Source organism: Lagopus leucura, unplaced genomic scaffold (assembly GCF_019238085.1).
Source record: "Lagopus leucura isolate 7727_CA_CO unplaced genomic scaffold, USGS_WTPT01 Super-Scaffold_100019, whole genome shotgun sequence".
Taxonomy (NCBI): domain Eukaryota; kingdom Metazoa; phylum Chordata; class Aves; order Galliformes; family Phasianidae; genus Lagopus; species Lagopus leucura.
In genome coordinates this window covers 180752-199370 of record NW_024962273.1, presented here as the reverse complement: position 1 = coordinate 199370, position 18619 = coordinate 180752, and the positions used below count along the sequence as shown (strand labels likewise).

The 18619-nt window shown below is 40.4% G+C and overlaps 2 protein-coding genes across 7 annotated transcripts in view; one reads left to right on the top strand and one right to left on the bottom strand.

Annotated features, from left to right (window-relative positions):
• TANC1 (tetratricopeptide repeat, ankyrin repeat and coiled-coil containing 1) overlaps window positions 1–13186 on the top strand; it is a 70134-nt gene extending 56948 nt beyond the window's left edge. For all 3 annotated transcript variants that reach the window (XM_042877946.1, XM_042877944.1, XM_042877945.1), the window contains exons 19-26: window positions 1351–1484; window positions 2030–2153; window positions 2276–2451; window positions 4807–4939; window positions 5755–5846; window positions 8160–8306; window positions 9814–9914; window positions 10728–13186. In XM_042877946.1, coding sequence (XP_042733880.1) covers window positions 1351–1484; window positions 2030–2153; window positions 2276–2451; window positions 4807–4939; window positions 5755–5846; window positions 8160–8306; window positions 9814–9914; window positions 10728–12075 — 2255 coding nt within the window. In that variant the 3' untranslated portion in view covers window positions 12076–13186. The remainder of the gene's footprint in view (window positions 1–1350; window positions 1485–2029; window positions 2154–2275; window positions 2452–4806; window positions 4940–5754; window positions 5847–8159; window positions 8307–9813; window positions 9915–10727) is intronic.
• The window catches only part of WDSUB1 (WD repeat, sterile alpha motif and U-box domain containing 1), a 28161-nt gene continuing 10080 nt past the window's right edge, over window positions 539–18619 (bottom strand). For 3 of the 4 annotated variants that reach the window (XM_042877947.1, XM_042877950.1, XM_042877951.1), the window contains 4 exons: window positions 18085–18267; window positions 15284–15424; window positions 13766–13964; window positions 9750–12237 (listed from right to left, as the gene is read on the bottom strand). In XM_042877947.1, the coding sequence (XP_042733881.1) occupies window positions 13786–13964; window positions 15284–15424; window positions 18085–18267 (503 nt within the window). In that variant the 3' untranslated portion in view covers window positions 9750–12237; window positions 13766–13785. Of the gene's footprint in view, window positions 1555–9749; window positions 12238–13765; window positions 13965–15283; window positions 15425–18084; window positions 18268–18619 lie in introns of those variants that run through there. The other variant, XM_042877948.1, reaches the window with a different exon arrangement.

Below are 18619 nucleotides of genomic sequence, written 5' to 3'. Positions count from 1 at the left end.
TTGCCAGAAATCCAGGCCACTGCCTCCTTCCTGCTGACACTGGATGAAAAGATGGGGCTTTGTATGGGTGGCAGATACTGGATTATTGTAAATTTTTAAAGGGACACAGTAAACTGTGCAGCCTGCATATTCTAACCTGAAGTTAGAACGAGTACATAGACTAATTCTTTCTTTTGTCCTTACAAGATCAAATGATCTATCTGAGCACTTCAGTTACCATTGTTTTCAGTCAGGCCTCTTTAACACTAGGACAAGAAGAATTCCAATGGATGATGAGAGTCTTTGTAAAATAGCTATAGCAGGGCTTAGCCCTTCCCTACCAGTTGAATTCTTCTGTAATGCTTAAATATTTTTAAGATTTGCATTTAATGAAGATCACTGGGAGACTGAAAAAAGTAGTGGTAGTTTACTGGTGAGGTGCAGTTTGCCAGGTGTGTTACAGTGCTGTACAGATGTTTATTTTTACTGGAAAAATAAAATTGAAGAAATACAAGGAACAAATTTTATTTATAACGTATTCTTTTTATAGACTTTAATGTTTTTAAAGTTTTACTTTTTCCCAAGTAATTTTCCAAACTTTGTTGTCTTATATCATACACAGAAATGTTCTTTTTTTCCTACAAATTACAGTTTCTGTCTAACATTGTTGGCTGCAGATCAAAAATCTGTCAAATTACTGGGGTTTTTTTTCATCTTAATGAACTGTTCTTACAGCTTCTGTTCTGCACCAGTTGCTTGTTTAGCTGTTCATTTAAATTCTTTCCTCCTTTCTTGGGACAGAGTGGGCAGAGCTTTCGCAGAGCACTGTATCAGGTGATTTTCAGTGGAGTTGTTGGAATTCCTGAGCAGGGTTCAGTCGTGATGATGTTTAAGCAGATTTTAAGGGTTCTGTAATCTCACGCTTGAACAGAGTTATATTGTTGTTCTAAATCAGTTATACCATAAGCTAAAAAGCTGGTGCTCCCTTTGGAAAGGGCCTGCTGGAGCGAGAAGCAGCTTTCTTCTCACAGTAAAAAGAACATTAAGGAAAAAGGAGCTTTAACTGCCTCAAAGATAGGCTGGTGGTTTTATCCAACATTTTCATAAAGATTCTCTTTCACCTACAGGCTGTGCACGTGATGTTTTGTTATCTGTGAGAGTTACCTTCTGATTTGCCACAGAGCATCTTTGGGTTACTGGCTTAACCTGCTTTTGACTAATCCATTTCAGTCTGAGAATAGTTAAGAAAATCTCGTGGGCCAATTGAGTTGGAAAACAAATAAGAGGTCCTTACCACTGATAGAATCCGTGCACGTCAAAGCACGTGTTAAAACAGCTCAGAGAAGATGCTGATGAGAATGCTTCTTTCAGCCTTGACAGCTGCTGCCGGAAGAGGAAAACTGGACGTCTGCGAGTTACTTCTTGAACGTGGAGCAGCTGTGAGCAGAGCCAACAGGAGGGGCGTTCCGCCGCTCTTCTGCGCAGTACGGCAGGGGCACTGGCAGGTCTGCTCCTTCTTTGCAGTCTGACGGAGTCACGTGGGAAGCTGTCCTTCATTTCTCCCCATCCGTTGTTCTGTAATGAATTGGTGTAAATGTTATAAAGTGCATTTGCACTGACTTCTAACAGAAACAGACGTGTTCAGAAGTTTGTTTTAAGTTACTAAAGTAAACGTAAATGATTTGAGAATACACTGGCTGTATGCTGATCGTAGTTGTAATACAGCTAAAAAGTAGTGTATGGAATTTAAAATACTTTGTTTGCTCTGCCAAGAACACAGTCAATTTCAGATGCAGTAGACAGCGTGCACTGCATCTGCTGTGAGTAGACAGAACCTGAGAGTGAGGAGCCCCGTGCTCGCCCCTCTCATCAGGAAAAGTCTCTGAGTTGTTAGGAAACTGAGTTGAGCTGAGCAGGATTTCTCAGTGATTGCTGTAAATAGCACCTTGATCCTCTGCTCTAGAAGTTTATTCACAATAGCATAATGGCTAGAATTTAAACTTGATAATTTATTTTGAAAAAATTTACTTCTATTTTTTTTAAATTTCAGATTGCTAAACTTCTTCTGAAGCATGGGTCTGATGTGAATTTAAGCGACAAGCAAGGCAGAACTCCTCTCATGGTGGCTTCTTGTGAAGGACATTTGAGCACTGTGGAATTTCTCCTTTCTGCAGGTAGAAAATAAAGACTGTTTCAGTGCTGCACAGCTGTACCAGAGACTGCATTCATGTAAGTTAGGTTGTTTTGCATATTAAAAAAGGACATCTCCATTACAAAGCTGATTTTCATTTTATAGGTGCAACTATTTCATCTCTGGACAAAGAAGGGCTGACAGCCTTGGGCTGGGCATGTCTAAAAGGCCACAGAGAAGTGGTTCAGTATTTAGTTGAGAAAGGCGCAACAGTTGATCAGACAGACAAAAATGGACGAACACCTCTAGACCTGGCAGCTTTTTATGGAGATGCTGATATTGTAAGTAGTTCTTCAATAGCAGAAAAACAAAACTTGTATTGATTTTTCATAACACAAAACAAAGTTTAGGAAAAAAGTTATCAGCCAAAACAGAAAGGAAATTTTTGTGAGTAACCAAGATGGTTACACCACGAACGTCTTGACTGCAGTTAAGAAGTGTTTACTCTGAAAAGCATTTTCTAGTAAGGTTTTAGTACCAAGCTAATTAGAAGTCCAGCATTATGCATATGTGTTTTATGGTAGTGGGTGTGTTAAATCTCAGTATAAAGGAACATTATAATTTCTGTTTTGAATTAAAAAAGAAAAAAAGTCTGTGGTATGTAACATGGAAGGAAAATACATCTTTTTTTTTCTTGCCTTTGCCAACAAATCAGAGCAACTGGATAGAGTCCCAGTCAGCTGGGAACCTGAGTGGAACAGAAGTGCCAAGAGAGACAGAGGAAGAAGAATATTGCCAGAATGGATGAAATTAAGAAAGGTTTTAGTTCGCCATTGCTACACAACGTTACTTTTCTATGCTGAGCATTTTACAAGCTCTTGCATGGCAGTGAGAGAACTGTTAGCAATCCTTAGAGTTTTCATCTTAGGACTCTCACAGGGCTAAGTGCATTCCAGTGTTACTGTCCAGTCTATGAACTTGTAAACACAAAAGGCCTGAGATGTAGACTCATGTTTTTCTTAGTTCTATGTTCTTAGTGGAACATAGGTCATTTCAGAGACAGAACAAGTGAAGTTCCTCTTTCAGTCTTGTGTCTTTCTCACGTACTGCCTTCTTTGTTAACAATAAATGTTAAAATGCGAGAATTAAAGGCATTTTAGAGGGAAGTCCTTCTGAATCTGAAATGAAGTATGCCTGTAACAGAGATCAGAATTACACAATAGCTTTGAAGCCTGTGACTCAGAATCCTATAAATCTTTAAATTTGTGATCTTGGAATTTATTGTATATTTTTGTTCTTGTGGTTCAAAACTCAGCAGTAAAGCACAGTTCAGAATTCTGTCCAGATAGGAATGAAACTGCAGTCTGCATGCGTTGCAAACAGATCCTACAGCTAAGTGGGAGTTAGAATGAATAGTATATGCAGCTTCTCAGACCAGTGTCTGTTCTTGTACAGTTTGCATGTACACCATCCTGTTTTGAAACAGCACTTCTTGAAGAAAAGCACTATGCTATAATTTGCTATAGACTTTAAGACCTGTTCTGCTGTAATTAAAATTAACTTGAAATTGTAAGCAAGCCCTTAGATTCTGAACAGGCTTTAAGAGGTTTCAGCAGTCACATCACAGGGCTCTTCCTGCAACTGCAAGTGTTCCTCAGTAAAACTGAGTGCACAAAGGTTTTTTGTTTCTTTTTTTTCCTGCTTGGGAGTGAGGGATATTGAGTCCTGCGTGGCCATACGTGGGCTGTCCCGCTGGAGCAGTAGCACAGCCTGCCAGGGCACCTGATGCATTGGCCACTTGGAGAGTTCCCATAGCTGAACAGCCTGATGTTGTGCCAGGGCAGAGATCGCACTGCAGGCCAGCAGAAGGCTTGGGGGCCTGGCAATGGAAAGGATTGTTAAAAACCTCTCTCCATGCCATGTTACTGCCAGTCACATTTAAGTAAGCAGTGGTTACCTGAAAGAACTCTTGCTTACATCAAAGCTGTTGTTGCAATACCCTATATATTGCACTTTCAATTACTGTTACTGATGAACAAATTAGTGCTTGGAAGCCAATGGTGTCTGACATTTGTCTTCCTAAACTTATTTACTCTTGTGGCATTTCACATTTGCTGTATTTATGCTTCAAACAGTGGTGTTAGACTGCTGGAATTGATGGGTAAGAAATTAATAAAATAATTCTCTGGGGCTTTTTTCTCTTTGTATTGAACAAGAAGCAGTTCTTCAGCACCGTAACTTTTGTTTGAATTGTTAACTAGAATGTTGTGAAGTATCTGAGACAAAAATATTCTATTTTCCTTGTACTGTATTTGTACAACTTCTTGTCCTTTACTGGGTGCCGTCCAGGCACTGCGCCCAGTGCCTCATAGAGTGCCCACAGCCCCTGGTAACCAGCTGAAAGCACACCCTGCACTGCTGCTGTTTGTCTTTCTGGTACAGCTGCCTCCAGGAATGTGGGTGGCATGTTCTGTCTGTCTTTGACTGGGACAACGCAGCTCTTAGGCGCAGTTCGGTAGCGTTCCCATCTGCTGTATTCCATGGGCTCGGTTCAGTGGATTTAAAATGATGTAAATAAAATCTGGAGAGTACGCTCAGTGTGCTTCAAGGAAGTTGAGGAAGTAGTTTGCATGATTCACCGTTCTGCATCTCTCAGCAAGAAAAACATGACAAAGCCTGCTTGTTTCTTCTCACAGGTGCAGTACCTGGTAGATAAGGGAGCAATGATTGAGCACGTTGACCACAGCGGCATGCGGCCACTGGACAGAGCCATTGGGTGTCGTAATACATCAGTGGTGATGATGCTCCTGAGGAAAGGAGCTAAGCTAGGTTAGTAAACCTGTCACATCCTGGAGGGAAAGAACCGTCTGCTACACGGCAGTTGTTGTCACTTCTGTAAAGTAGATTGAATAAGTAGTTCTTGCAGCACAGACTACTTTGGTTTGTGGGTGCCAGCTCAAGTAACAGGTATCTTTCCTTTTTTTATAGATATTCCCTCGAGACTCACTTCAGTAGTGAGGAAACAGTAGTAGTCCTATTCTGCTCCTTTCATGTGCGTTAAGAAGCCCTGAAGAGTTAATCTTACATGGTTACTCTATCTTAATAATGTTTATGCTATTAGTGATCCTTAGTTCTGGCAGTATTACTGATTTGGGTGAAGAAGTTTTACATTTAAGTAACATTATGTTAATAAATTTTAGAATTGGACATAAATTGTACATTTAGAATTGTACGTACATTGTAGAATTGCAACCTGAATCATGTAATATAGGCAGGTATATATTGCAGCTGTCAACATAATGACTGCTGAATCTGTTGTACCTTTAAATCATAACGTCTGTTTATTTGGTTCCTGAGTATGATTGAACACAGATCCCTCTGCAGTCTTAAGCTTCACAATGGACTTTCATACTGTCCTTTAGACCACAGGAAAAAAAGAATCGCGCCGGTTAGTATCTGACTGCTAGCTGTGTGGGATGGTATGGGACAGGTATACAAATGTGTGTTAAATATATGCATGCGTTGCTAATAATTGTAGTTGTTTCATGTAGATGAAATACTCACTGAAAGCTTTCCAATGTGAATAGTTGTCAGAAACAATTTTTTTTCACTTTTGTCAGAGATTCTTACCATTTAACTTTCAGGAAATGCAGCATGGGCAATGGCCACCTCGAAACCAGATATTCTCCTTATTCTGCTGCAGAAACTGATGGAAGAAGGAAACATACTGTACAAAGTAGGTCAACTTTCTTTTTTCCTGATAGCAGTACTCTATAATTGGATTTCTGTTTGAAAGTAGATTGATGTTCTGTTATACTTTCTTTTCTATTCAGACAAGATGTGTACTTGCACATCCTTTCATGTTGGGTATGAGATCAGAAAACCTTGAGGATCCTGGGCAAGAATCATTTAAAACTAGCATGTAAAAAAAACCAAGCCAAAACACCATCCAGTGAATAAACAAATACGTTTTCTTTCAGTTGACCACATGCTCTGTGGACACTTGTCAGTTGTTTCTTAGGAGCAGCTCAGAATGTGAGCACCTTGTTGAATTCAGTAACATCAGGGCTTTTCTTCAGTGTTCTTTTGCACACTGTTTAAATACTGAACAAGGAGAGTGACGGATCTTTTGATGCATTCTTTTTACTAGGCATGGTATTTTGCTCAGAAGAGTGGAACTGCTTTTGTAAACTGTTCCAATGCAGAGCTGAGTGAACTATGTGGGCATTATTGAGAATCTGTTGTAGCCACAGGGTTTATAAATTGCATGGTTGTTTTTTAATAGGGGCCCTCAAATATCTGCCATTTTACCTCTGATTTCTGATGGCTTTGCATAATGGAGGAGAGGCTCCCTTCAGACTTTGCTATCACAAATCAGGGTGAGCCTACTTAAAGTCCTCTGGACTCTGTGCAGACATCTTATGAATAATTTATCAAGCTCATCAATCCTGATATGAGTTTAGAACTTTATATCCAAGCAGGTACCGTCAAGGGTGGGACATCATTCAGGCCTAAAGGGTATCAGAGTTCATGCTACAAAGGCAATTCCAAGGCCTTTCCTGCACCTCACTAACACAGCAGTGCGTTCAGTGTGTCTCGCGGGTTCTGCAGGGAGAACCCACAGCATCACAGCACCAGCCCGTTCTGCTTCAGGCTCTCAGGTCACTCAGCAGGTTGGACCCTGCTTAGATTCTGAGACCAGGTCGGCACAGCAGGGTTGGTAGCAGCGTGCTTTGCAGTTTGTAACAAGAAGCTGAATTTCCTGCTGGTATTTTTTCAGACCACTTAATTTTATTACAGCGATTTGAATGACTTGCTAGAGCTAAGGTGTGTCATGTAGCTTATGAAACTTTTTCAAACACTGCTTCATTCTTTTGCCAAAGAGTTTTGAATGGAAGGCTGCAGCATGTCTGAGCGTGTGATGGGGTTCGTTGTGCTTCGGCCTGGTTCTGTGACTAAATGGGGCAGGAGGACCCATGGGCCCAAGCCCCGAGATGGGCCAAGAAACAAAACAGTGGTAACAAGCTAAGGGAGAAAACTAATTTACTAAATACGATAGTGGAATGTGAGATAACACAGTATAATGCAATATATTTGGAATTGAAGCTAGTAAATTAGAAAAAATGAGTGTCCAAAACAGAAGGCGTTACTGTAAGGCTGAAAGTGAGACGGCCAGGGAGAGCAGACGAGCAGAAAAAGAAGGGGATGTGACTCCCAAGCAGTTTTATCTTTCCCTCTGAATGGAAACAAAACAGTGAAGTCTTCTGGGATATGCAGTTCATTCTTTCTTTTCTGAGACAGGGAAAACAGAACTGTCAACAATTCACGGAACTGCAGCATTGAGTCTTTACTCCCAATGCACTACATGATATTGTGATGTGGAATACAGATAACAAAAGTCATAAAACAATGGCAACATGCTTCCAGTGTGCAGCAATTACTTCTCAGCCTTTGTTAACAAGTGGGAGGCCAATCCTTTACTGCATTTATGTTCCTACATTCAGCCCTCCACCTAATACTCATGGCTGAGACACTGAAGTGAAGCTGGAGTAGCTGGGCTGCAGGTTTGAGTGCTGCGCCAGTTCCTTCTTGCTCTCCTCATCCATCCCTTATTCTGTGGTAGCACCACCTGGTGAAGGGTAACCATTCCTGATTAAGGATATACTCCATTAGAAATGTCTTAGAGCTTTAATAAACTGTATCATCAGATATTTGACTGCTCTCCTTAATAAATAAGTGAAATTAAGAATTGTATGGTGTGAAACACATTCTTGAAGAATTGTTCTGGTACAAGAAGTGTGTATTACTGTGCGTAGCGTCCTGGTGAAATACTATTAAAAATACTGAGTTGAGAAAGAAACATAAACTCTAATTACCTCTTAAGTTCCCTTACGGTACCTGTGTGTAAGTGCAACATATATACATTACAAATATATATTTCTCTGTGAAGAGTACATGTTGGTAGATTTCAAATATGAATGTGGTTGCACTGTGACAGCGCTGTAATAATACAGGTTTCTGAAAAAGCTTCTTATTCCCTATTTTGTAGAAAGGCAAGTTGAAAGAAGCAGCACAGCGCTATCAGTATGCCTTGAGGAAGTTTCCGAGGGAAGGATTTGGAGAAGAAATGAAAGCATTCAATGAGATGAGAGTTTCATTGTACTTAAATTTATCACAGTGTCGCCGAAAAACAAATGTAAGCTCTTGTTTTTAATCTATTGCTTCTCTATCACTGGGAATCTTAGACACCTATTCTACCCCACTGCTGATGGCTTCTGTTACATCTTGCTGCTGCTGTGCTCTCGTGACTCTCCATCACTATGGTGAGCTCCAAAGGCAGAAGAGGGGAGGATGTGCAGATTCCTCCAAGGCGTATGGACGCAACTGAGTCTTAGGATTTCTCGCTTAGCAAACACTGGTACACTGTCCAAACATTGGACGTGGTTGGTTTTGGTGGTTTTTTTGCTGTTTTAGAATTCCTTTCACTGTGCTGTTCTGGGGCTTAGTTGTGTGAACAAATGGGGACAGTTCTCCAGATAAGGGGAGAACTATTGCAGCTGTTATGTTACCATTATTTTGGAATAACAAACTGCTGGCCGTTGTTGGTACTTTTAAAGGACTACATGGAAAATTCTGCTGCCACCAGCATTTATTGTGAAGTGCCTGCTTATACAGCTTGTTGGTATGTGTTGGTTGTTCCTTTTGTAGCTTCAGCAGTGTATCAGATGGCAGCGAAGAACCTGAATGACCATTAGAGCTAAACCTTGCAATTCTATGAATACACCTCATACAATTCCTTTTTTTCAGGCACGAACTTCTTAATTCCCAAGTCTTCCATGTTGTTCATGGCATCTATTTCAATCTGAAGAACATTTAAACATGGATGTTGAGGATTTATCTTGGCCATTCTAGCACTGCTGTGCAAGTGCCATTCCTTTACTTTCGCTGTTAGAACTGCAGTCTCCAGCCGCCTCCTGGATCAGACTCTGTTTTTCAGTAGCCTCACACTAACAGCTGGAAGTGACTCTGTGATCAGTGCGAGAGGGAGGAAAGGAGGAGATTCTTTCTATTTACTCTCATGTGTTGTTTTGTGGTTTTGATTTTTCTTGATAAGCTTTTCCTTTGCTGTGCATGGGTGTTTTAAAAATTAGACTGGCTTCATCTTTCCAGGGCCATCATTGCCCCATTTCAGTCGTGCTTTGTAAATTCCAGCTTTGGGTTTAATTGTATTTGCTAAACTGTTCTTTTTTGTTCTTGTGAAATGAAGACCAAATACATTAGATCTACTGGATCTACTGTAGGTTTTCTTTAGAATTCACACACACCTCCTCCAAGAAAGCTCTGGACTAATACAACTCCTTTAATGTCTTTTTTTCTTTTTCCTCTAAGTCTTTATTCTTTCTTTTTTCACAGTGCACTTCAAAGTGTTTTTATCTGAGGGGATCCCTTTCCTTGCTCAACATGCAGTCTCTTGTAGCAGTTTAATGCATGTGCATTGACAATAACTGTATAACACTGCATCTTAAATAGAGTCAGTTTCTGTTAGACTTCACAGCAAGTGCTACCAAGATACGGTCTGCTCCCAGTGTCACTTTCTGTACTGGACAAGCTATCTGCACTTTCTGAAGCACTACCATGATTGAAGCACACAAGGCTCTCTTTTATTGTCAGTGTATAATGAGTACATTTGTTTAAATAATTAGGATTTTGGTATGGCTGAAGAGTTCGCTACCAAAGCATTGGATTTGAAGCCCAAGTCTTACGAAGCCTATTATGCTCGAGCAAGAGCAAAAAGGAACAGCAGGTACTGTTTGATTCTGTTCGTAAGTCCACATTCATTTTTTTTTAACTTTGTAATGCTTTCTGTGATTGCTTTTCTTTTCTGTTTTTTCTTTTCTTTTTGTGGTTGGAATTTAGAAAGAAAAATATTTTTTTGGTACAGTTTCCGTATTATTAGGTTTCACCATCAGTCAAAACAAACCAAGCCCAAAAAGCAATATAAATACCCATTCAGGTAATTATTAGCCCAGAAAGTAGATAGAAGTAAACTGATACGAAGTGAGTTCCTTTAAATGTAAGAGTGAGTAAGGAGAGGTATTCTACAGAATCATAGACCCATAGTATTGTTGGGATGGAAGGAATGCCAAAGCCCCCCCTGCTCCACCCCTGCCACGGGCTGACTGCCCCCCAGCACCCCATCCATGGCCTTGGGCACCTCTGGGCATGAAGCACCCACACTGCTTGTAGCACTGGTGCCAGCCCAAAGCAGAATAAGAAATTGACAGGGAGCAGAGTTTAGCTGGTGACCTCCTGTGAAGGTGAAGGGCTCGTGAGACAGTGAGACAGTGCTTCAGTTCCTAGTTGATTTCTGCTGCCTTCCTGATGACTCTTGGGATGCAAGAGGGGAAAGACTTAGGACTAGGTCTGTGCTTCCACTGCAGAACTTCCTGGGTTGGAGACTATACAGTTCTTATCTTTTCACCACACCTACAGGAGATGACAGATCAGAACATCTCTTTGAAAGTGGTGGAGGTGGATATTACTGCTCAATAAGCAGTGCTGAAACTCAAACTTGTCCCAGGTTTTTATTAATGAATTCTGGGTCTTCTTCATACAGAAAGCTACTTGCTGCTCTTGCTGACTTACATGAAGCCACAAAGCTGTGTCCTAGCAATCAGGAAATAAAACGTCTTCTGGCTCGAGTAGAAGAGGAGTGTAAGCAGTTCCAGAGAACACAACAACAGAAGCATCAGTGCCCACAGTCAGGACAGCAAATTAATAACTCTGATAATGAGGAGGAGGATGTTATTCAAGGTGTGAATGAGAACTTCCATCTCCAAGAAAAAGAGGAAGAACTACCGCACCCTGATGAATCTGTTTCCTCTCCACAAAGGCTGCAGCACTCCTTAGCTGCTTCATCATACGCTAGAAACATTCAAGACAGTGTTCAGCAGAAAGTGAGACCTGTGTCCCCTCAAGGCAGAACAGGCAATAAATATCTAAGAGAGCCAGGCTTGATCATGCAGCCAACAAAGCAAGCACAGATTGTAAAAACTAATCAGCACCTGAGCTCCATCCAGCCTGGATCAAAACTGGGAAGTAATCAATGTAATACAAAGACACAATCGCCTTTTCAGCATCTTTCTCAAAGTCCTGTGCCAGCTCAACACTCTAAAATTCAGCATTTGGATGGGACAAGCACATTTTCTGCTGGAAGTGCTTCCACAGGTGCTACTTCTGAGCTGTACAATGAGAAGTTCACATCCAGTCAGTGTTCCCATTCACAGCACTCTTTTGCAAAGAAATCCAAAACCACTGACCCATCACCAGCCCCATTTCAAATGAATTTCAGTGAAGCAAGACAGCAAACCCCTGTACCCAGCACTGTCTCTTCTAGTTCTCCATCTAGCAGTATGATTCTTGCCAGCTCAACCAGCAGCTTAACTTCAGTGAGTAGCTTTGCAGATGGCATTAAGGGGCTGGGGCCAGACGTTCGAATCAAGGAGAACAAAGTTAATCAAGTTCATGGTACTGCTGCTGAACACAGACCTCGCAATACGCCATTTATGGGAATCATGGATAAGACTGCCAGGTTTCAGCAGCAAAATCAGTCCAGTCGCTCTTGGCATTCTCAGACCTCGGATGGATTATCAGCAAATGTTTCTTCTGGGAGCGTTCAGTCTTCTAATTTTGAGCAGTTTTCAGTCAAACACTCTCAAACTAAAACTTCCTCTGCTGTTACTGTCCCAGGAGAGAGCAACCAGAATGGTATGCAAGCTAAAGCACACGAGGAGCTGAAGTGTCAAACAGTGGCCTACTGTCAAGATAATAGAGCACCAAAACAGGTTCTGCATTTATACCAAGATGCGCCATCAAAGCAACACTCTCACATCAGTAAGGAAGGTCACTTAAGCCATGTCACCTCTGCAAAACCCAAGCGATCATTTATCGAATCAAATGTGTAAATATTATTTTGTACATTACGTAGTTGTAGAACTTTGCTTCCAACATCACGGGGGGATCCCACCACAGTGGGATGGCGGCTGGCTGCTGGTGGGCGCTCAGCCCATGCTGACCAGTGCTTTGTGGGGTGCGACCACTTCAAGCTGTTCATACTGACACAGTAACTGGAAAAGCCAATTTGTGTAGGAACAGTCTATTACCATCAATCAGTCAATCAATCCGACAAACTAGGACCTCAAGTAGCAAAATTCTTGCCGTGACATTTTACCCCCAAAAAAGAAAATATATATACATATATATATATATATATATATATATATATTTAGCTTCTCCATAGGGCTTTAATCTTTGCTTTTGGTTGCATTGCATCTCATCACTTACACAATAATTGTGCCTCTATTATGCTTAAGTGCTTACTTCAAAGAACAGTGTTACAAAAATAGATGCTGCGTACTCTTCAGATCTGTATATGGTTTTTTTTAAATCAAAGATAATATTTTATCACTTTTCCAGTGGGCTCTACTTTGAGGTGCATGATGTACATTTAGGAAGCAAAATTTGTGTATGAGTAAACTCAAAGCAGTCGTGCTTTGAGATGTAAATATAACTATTTTTAGTAACAAGTAAAATAAACAGTAACATCTGCATGTGTATTGAAAGGCTTTGACCATATTGGTTATTGCACTGAGTAACACAGCATTACAGCATGTTAACGATAATCGCACTTTATATAGTTACCTGATCACCTTTGGGTGCTATTTTAAAGCAAAATTCTATATTGGCTGTTTATTATTAAAAAAGGTACAGCAGTGAAATGCTTAGTAAGTATTTTGATAGGAAACCCAAGAAATGAAACGCAGGTGAAAGTTGGAAGAAAAGCGTATGTGCAGTTACTTTGTAGGATGAAGTTGTGGAGATTTTTCAGAGGAAATAAGGTTTATAGAGGCAAGAATACTTGGAAACTAAAGAGGTGCAGTGAGACTTCTGGCTGCCAGTGGGCGGGAGTGGGCAACCTGAGGCTGTCACTTCTCAGGTCTCGTGTGTTGTACAGTGGTGCATTACCTTGTAAACAGCTGTACGTGGTTTTATAAATTCTTTCCTGAGTTCACATTATTATGCTTTTGCTTATTTATTGCATACTATTTCTTTGGTATTTTGTACAAGTTTATTATTCTGGTCCTGTAGTTCTATTTTTGCACAGCTACTGTATTTTTTTCCATACAAAATTAAAGTTATGATTACAGCTGTGTGAGATGCAGTCACTGACAGCTCAGGAAGAATTCTCTCCCAGCTTCTCCAAATGCATGTTCATTCATAGGGAGCAGGGAAATACGCTTTTTGCAATTAAAAAATAGAAATAAAATACAAAGTCTGTGCTTTGAGACTCACATTGCAAAATGAAGACTTGAAAACTCATAAATTTGAGGAAAATTTTAAGAAAAGTTATTTGAAAAATGCTGAGTCCTGGTGTTTGATTTCTTGAAGAGAAATACCACTGAGTAAAAGTAAAATAACTTAAAAAGCATTCAGTAATTTTTTAGGAGCTTCCAACAGTGAAAATGCTCTTTTAGCATTAAAAGTGCATTAAAAGTGACAGCCAGGAAAGAAGAGAACTTCTTTAATTGCAGGTGTTTCTGACACCAATATCTCCTCTAGCCTACAATTACGTACATTTACATTTACAACATTTACCTTCATTTTAGTAAACAACTTCAAAACGACGTGGTTTCACCACAGTTCTGCTGAGTCTCCAGCCAACGGCCAATGGCCATTTTCAGTGTCCTGTTGGGTGTAAGCACAAGACTGGGAAGAGGGAGATTCGTCATGGGACTAGAGCGTCTTTTATTGCTGATCCAATTTTCTATTGCCTCCTTTTCATAGGAATACCCATCTGCAAAGAAGCCATCATCAAAAGCTTGCATTACAGACGATAGGGTGCTGGTACACAGTGTATATTTTACATATGTAAGAGGTAGAAGGGAATCAGTATTTCCAGATAAGAGAATTGAGATGTAGAAGAATTATGTAGTTGAATGCATTACAGTAACAGTTCATACAGCAGTACTGAGATAAAATTCAGTTCCTGCAGTAAACAATGAGGTGGAAATGACACAGGACACATGAAATTGTTCAGTCTCTTTTGAGCCAACCTTTGTCTTGCCTGGGCTTGATTTAGTAAGAACTGTTGTGGGCCACATATATGTAAGTAAGTTGCTCCAAAAGTAATGCCTCCTACTTATTCCTATGCAAACTACAACAGCTATTAGGAGCACAACAGCACTACTTGCTAGGGCAAATTCTCAGCTACAAAAACACCATTTTTCAACATAGTCACCACCTTTAGCTGTGCATTTTTGCCAGCAATGAACAAGTATCTGCATGCCATGCTCATAAGTATCTGGGCCAGCCGAGGTGACCCGCAGTCACCACAGCTGAAATGCACCACCCACCGCCTCCCTGTGCTCACAAACACTGCTGAATGACAATGGGTGCCACTTTTTTCACCTGAAGGAATTCAATGACAGCTTTGTTTCATCTGCACTTCCATGTCAGACACCATTTGACTCCCTGTACTGCCATCTGTCATGGCAACAACATGCAATGGAATACTGGTGGGAAGGTTCAACCTCTACTGCCATCACACTGACACTCACCTCTTATGGGCCAACAAAACAAAACAGGAGGTGCTGCTTTGTAAAACATACATTATTGCTATTATATGAGTAAGAGAACATTTTAATTGTAATTTTTTTTCTTAAAGCATTAAAAGAGAGGAACAAAGCCACCAAATCAGTGGGATATTTGACCTTCTGTACAACCCTTAAGTGCCATATATACAGCTGTGTAAACTTAGTAATGAGCTTGTGTTTCAGCTGTTGTTTCCCTTGTGCACAATTCCATTGTGTATTCACAGAGACAACTCTCTAATTAGGATTTAAATATATACTTGCAGAGGCACAAAAAGAAAAGAGCATTAAAAAAAATTTTATATGGTTCTGTCAATAAAGCAGACACTAAAGGAATTGCACAATACTGTATTTTTCTCTGTCACAGACACAGTTTGGCCAAACATTTACCACAGTTCTGTTCTCTTGCAATAGCTACTTAGATTAATTTATCCTATTCACTGTAGAAAGACATGGCCAATTTTTGTGTTCCCGTGCCCATCTTTAAGCCATTCTCGTTATTCAGCATTGCTCAAAGTCATACCTGCTGCAATGACAGGATCCTTCATGAGCTCCCGAGTTATAGGGCATAAGAATTCATCAGGAACAGCAATGGAAACAGAGACTGCTTTTATCTTCAGCTCTTTGATCTTCTGGAGGATTTTGCTGCGCAGGCCAAGAGACTCTGAAAAGTTATTGGAATACAGAGCAAAAAACACCATTATGTGAGGCAGAGAGGTTGTTCTTGCATTCACTGCCATGCCAGAGGAGACACAGCTCAATCCTCCCATCCCCACCCAATATTGAGAAGTCCGCAGACCCCTGGCCAGTGCATGCCAATCCCAATGGGTAGCAGCAGTTCTGTGGGGTAATGAAAACAAATGGCAAAACAAATGCAAGTGCAGTGTTGCTGCAAAGCAACATTTGGGCAGAACTGCATTTTCAGTTGATGCATAGTAGCATCACATGCACTGCTGCACGTGCAAAGCTAACTGTAGCTAAAATTGTGATGGAGAGAGAGGATCAGGAGTGTTTCTCCCTTTAAGCTGGATTATAAACATAAAAATGCAATGGTATAAGAGTGCACAAATGTTTCCACCACCCCCTCACAAGATCAGCCATGCCAAAGTATGTTTGTATTCCATGCCCGCAAATTGTACTTCTCTGCTGCACGCTCCTGCTTCATGAAAGAGAAGATTTTAGACCTGTAGCATCTCAGTGCCTCTGCTTACACAAAATGAATTGCTGAATTCTGTCTTTTGTTTTATGAATGCCTGGCACTGACTTAGTTACAACAAAATAGCACAACTACTACTACCTTAAATTTGGATTCACAAATGGGCTTTAGACCCAGAATAGAGGGGGGACAATCACCTCCCTCACCCTGCTGGCCTCCCCTCTTCTGCTGGAACTCAGGATAGCACTGGCCCTGTGGGCTGTGAGCACACTCTGTTGTCTCACGTTCAGTTTTTCATCAAGCAGCCCCCTTCATTCCTTTCCAGCAGGGCTACTTTCAAGGAGTTCTCCCAGTCTGTATACATATCTGTGATTATCTCAACCTAAATGCAAAACCTTGCACTTTGCTTTGTTGAACCTCATCAGGTTCATAAGAGCCTCCCTTAGGAGCCAGGGATACATGTCACCCAGCCCCAAGGATGTGAACACAATCAGTCTTGTGTGCCATCCTTACAGTGGAGCAGAATTTTTTCCCCCAGTTCCCACCTGGAGATTCAGATTCAGGCATGTGAGAATCCTGGCTGCCAGTGAAGACTGAGGCAAAGCACTCACTAACTACCTAGTTTCTATAAAAAAAGATTAACTAATGACATATGTAAGGATTAAGATACTGTAAAGATTGAAATACAGTACTGAAATATAATAAAAAGCTCATGCTTATTATTAAGGAAGATTTTGCATGGCAATATTGTAAAGATCTGTGGGATCAGACTGGGAACAAGAAAAATTAAGAATATAACCAAAGAAAAGAAAGGTAATAAGGAACAAAATTCTGTAGTTGTAACTACATTTTTTGAGGGCATCCTCTACAATCTTTATTACAAGAGCAACTTTTCCTAGATCTTGCTGATGTAGCCAAATTCTTGCATTCAGTTTGCACTTTCAATTAACAACCTCCTGATTAAATCTCTAGTCAGGAATTAAGTGATTGTCCATAAAAAAGCCTTTGATAACTGTCAGTAGCGCAGCTCCCACTGCACACCATTTCCACACAACCCTCCAGTGAGCTTGATGAGTCTCAGCTGGTGATTGCTGCAATGGTTCTAGGCTACTCCAAAATGAGGGAACATGTATGCAGGAACACAGAGCTATGAGTCTTTCATCGGTGGCAATGCCTGACAGATTTGCAGCAATTCTGTTGATTTCTGTACTTCACAAAGCTGACTGACACACTGATACTGAGCTGACAGATACCAAGACCGCAGATGTGCACACATGCAAAACAATTAAGAAAAAGGAGGGGAGCACTCTGCCTACAGGAAAGCATGCTAACTTCATAAAATAGAAATATAGTTATAGAAGGGTTTCTTGACTCATTTGACTGTTGTTATACTCAGTCTCAGGTGTAAATTAGTGCTGATGTGTTTGCCAAAACATCTAGCCACAGAGAACAGAGAACATTCTGAAAGCTCTGCAGTAGTCCACCACAGAGAAGTTTCTTTTATCAGAATTAAGGAAGTGAGTGGTAACAATGCCACAGCCTAGGAGTCCTTCCAAAACGTAACTTCAGTTTTCAATAAAGTGACAGGTCAACATTAAGCAGAAGGATGCCTGACGAATTGCAAAGTGTCTGAGATTGGTAAGGTTTGCTTGAGCATTACTGACATCAAATGCTTTATCTACAAATAAGTATAAAATAAAACATATCCTGTATTTTTCTACTATGCTAACTGTACTCTGAAGTGTACTCACTGCTAAATTTAAGGTAGCTCACCATATGACAAACGTGACGCTTTTTATAAACTGACAGGAAAAAACTGGAGAACCCCATTTACCAAGTCAGAATCAGTAAGTCTACATGAAAGGTGAAATTACTTTCCCACAGCTTAATGACCCAAAATCTAAAAAAGGAAAACAGAACCGAAAGCAGGTAAGACCACTTATCAACATGGCATTGCCAGAGAATGAGCAATTTTACGTTTCTAGCTATAAGAAAACAAACAGTACTTGGGATAATGTGACATTAGTTTTGTTTGTTTCAGTTACCAACAGTAGTGATTAAAAATGCATTTCAGAAAAACACAACCATGCATGAAACTTCTCACTTTCATCCCAACATCTTACATAAACATAAAGGACTACAAACTGCTTGGATTTCTATCTTCTTACCAATTTTTAATTCATTAGTCAGACTTTCTCTTGTAAGATTCAGGAGTTCTTTGCCATCGATGTTATTTGCTTTGAAAAGCCCAACAAGTTCTGTGAAACCCTGTGCACAAAGCCAGGCTGAAACTTCATCCTCTGACCAGTTCTCAGCAGTTCTAATCTTAGAGTTATTTCCTATAGCGTTTCCTTTGGAAAGGAAAGAGAAAAGTAAGGTAAACAATACAATGAAAAACAAAAAAAAAACCAAACCCAATCAGTAAGAACTATGGAATTAATGAGCATTTTCCAAATGCTCTCACTATTCCGCATTTCCTAACATCAGATAAAAGCAATACTCATTAAACACTCCTTCATAGGAGGACAGTCATTTGGGTTTGTCTTTATTGACTCATTTTCAAAGTTCAGAGGAATTTAACCTCACAAGTGCTGACGTCTGTCAAAACTGAACAAGAGATTGAGAAGTGTCAGCAGACACTAAAACTAAGTACCATATCTCCTTGTAAAAGCACACCAAATTCCAGACTGAATTCTTGAGCTT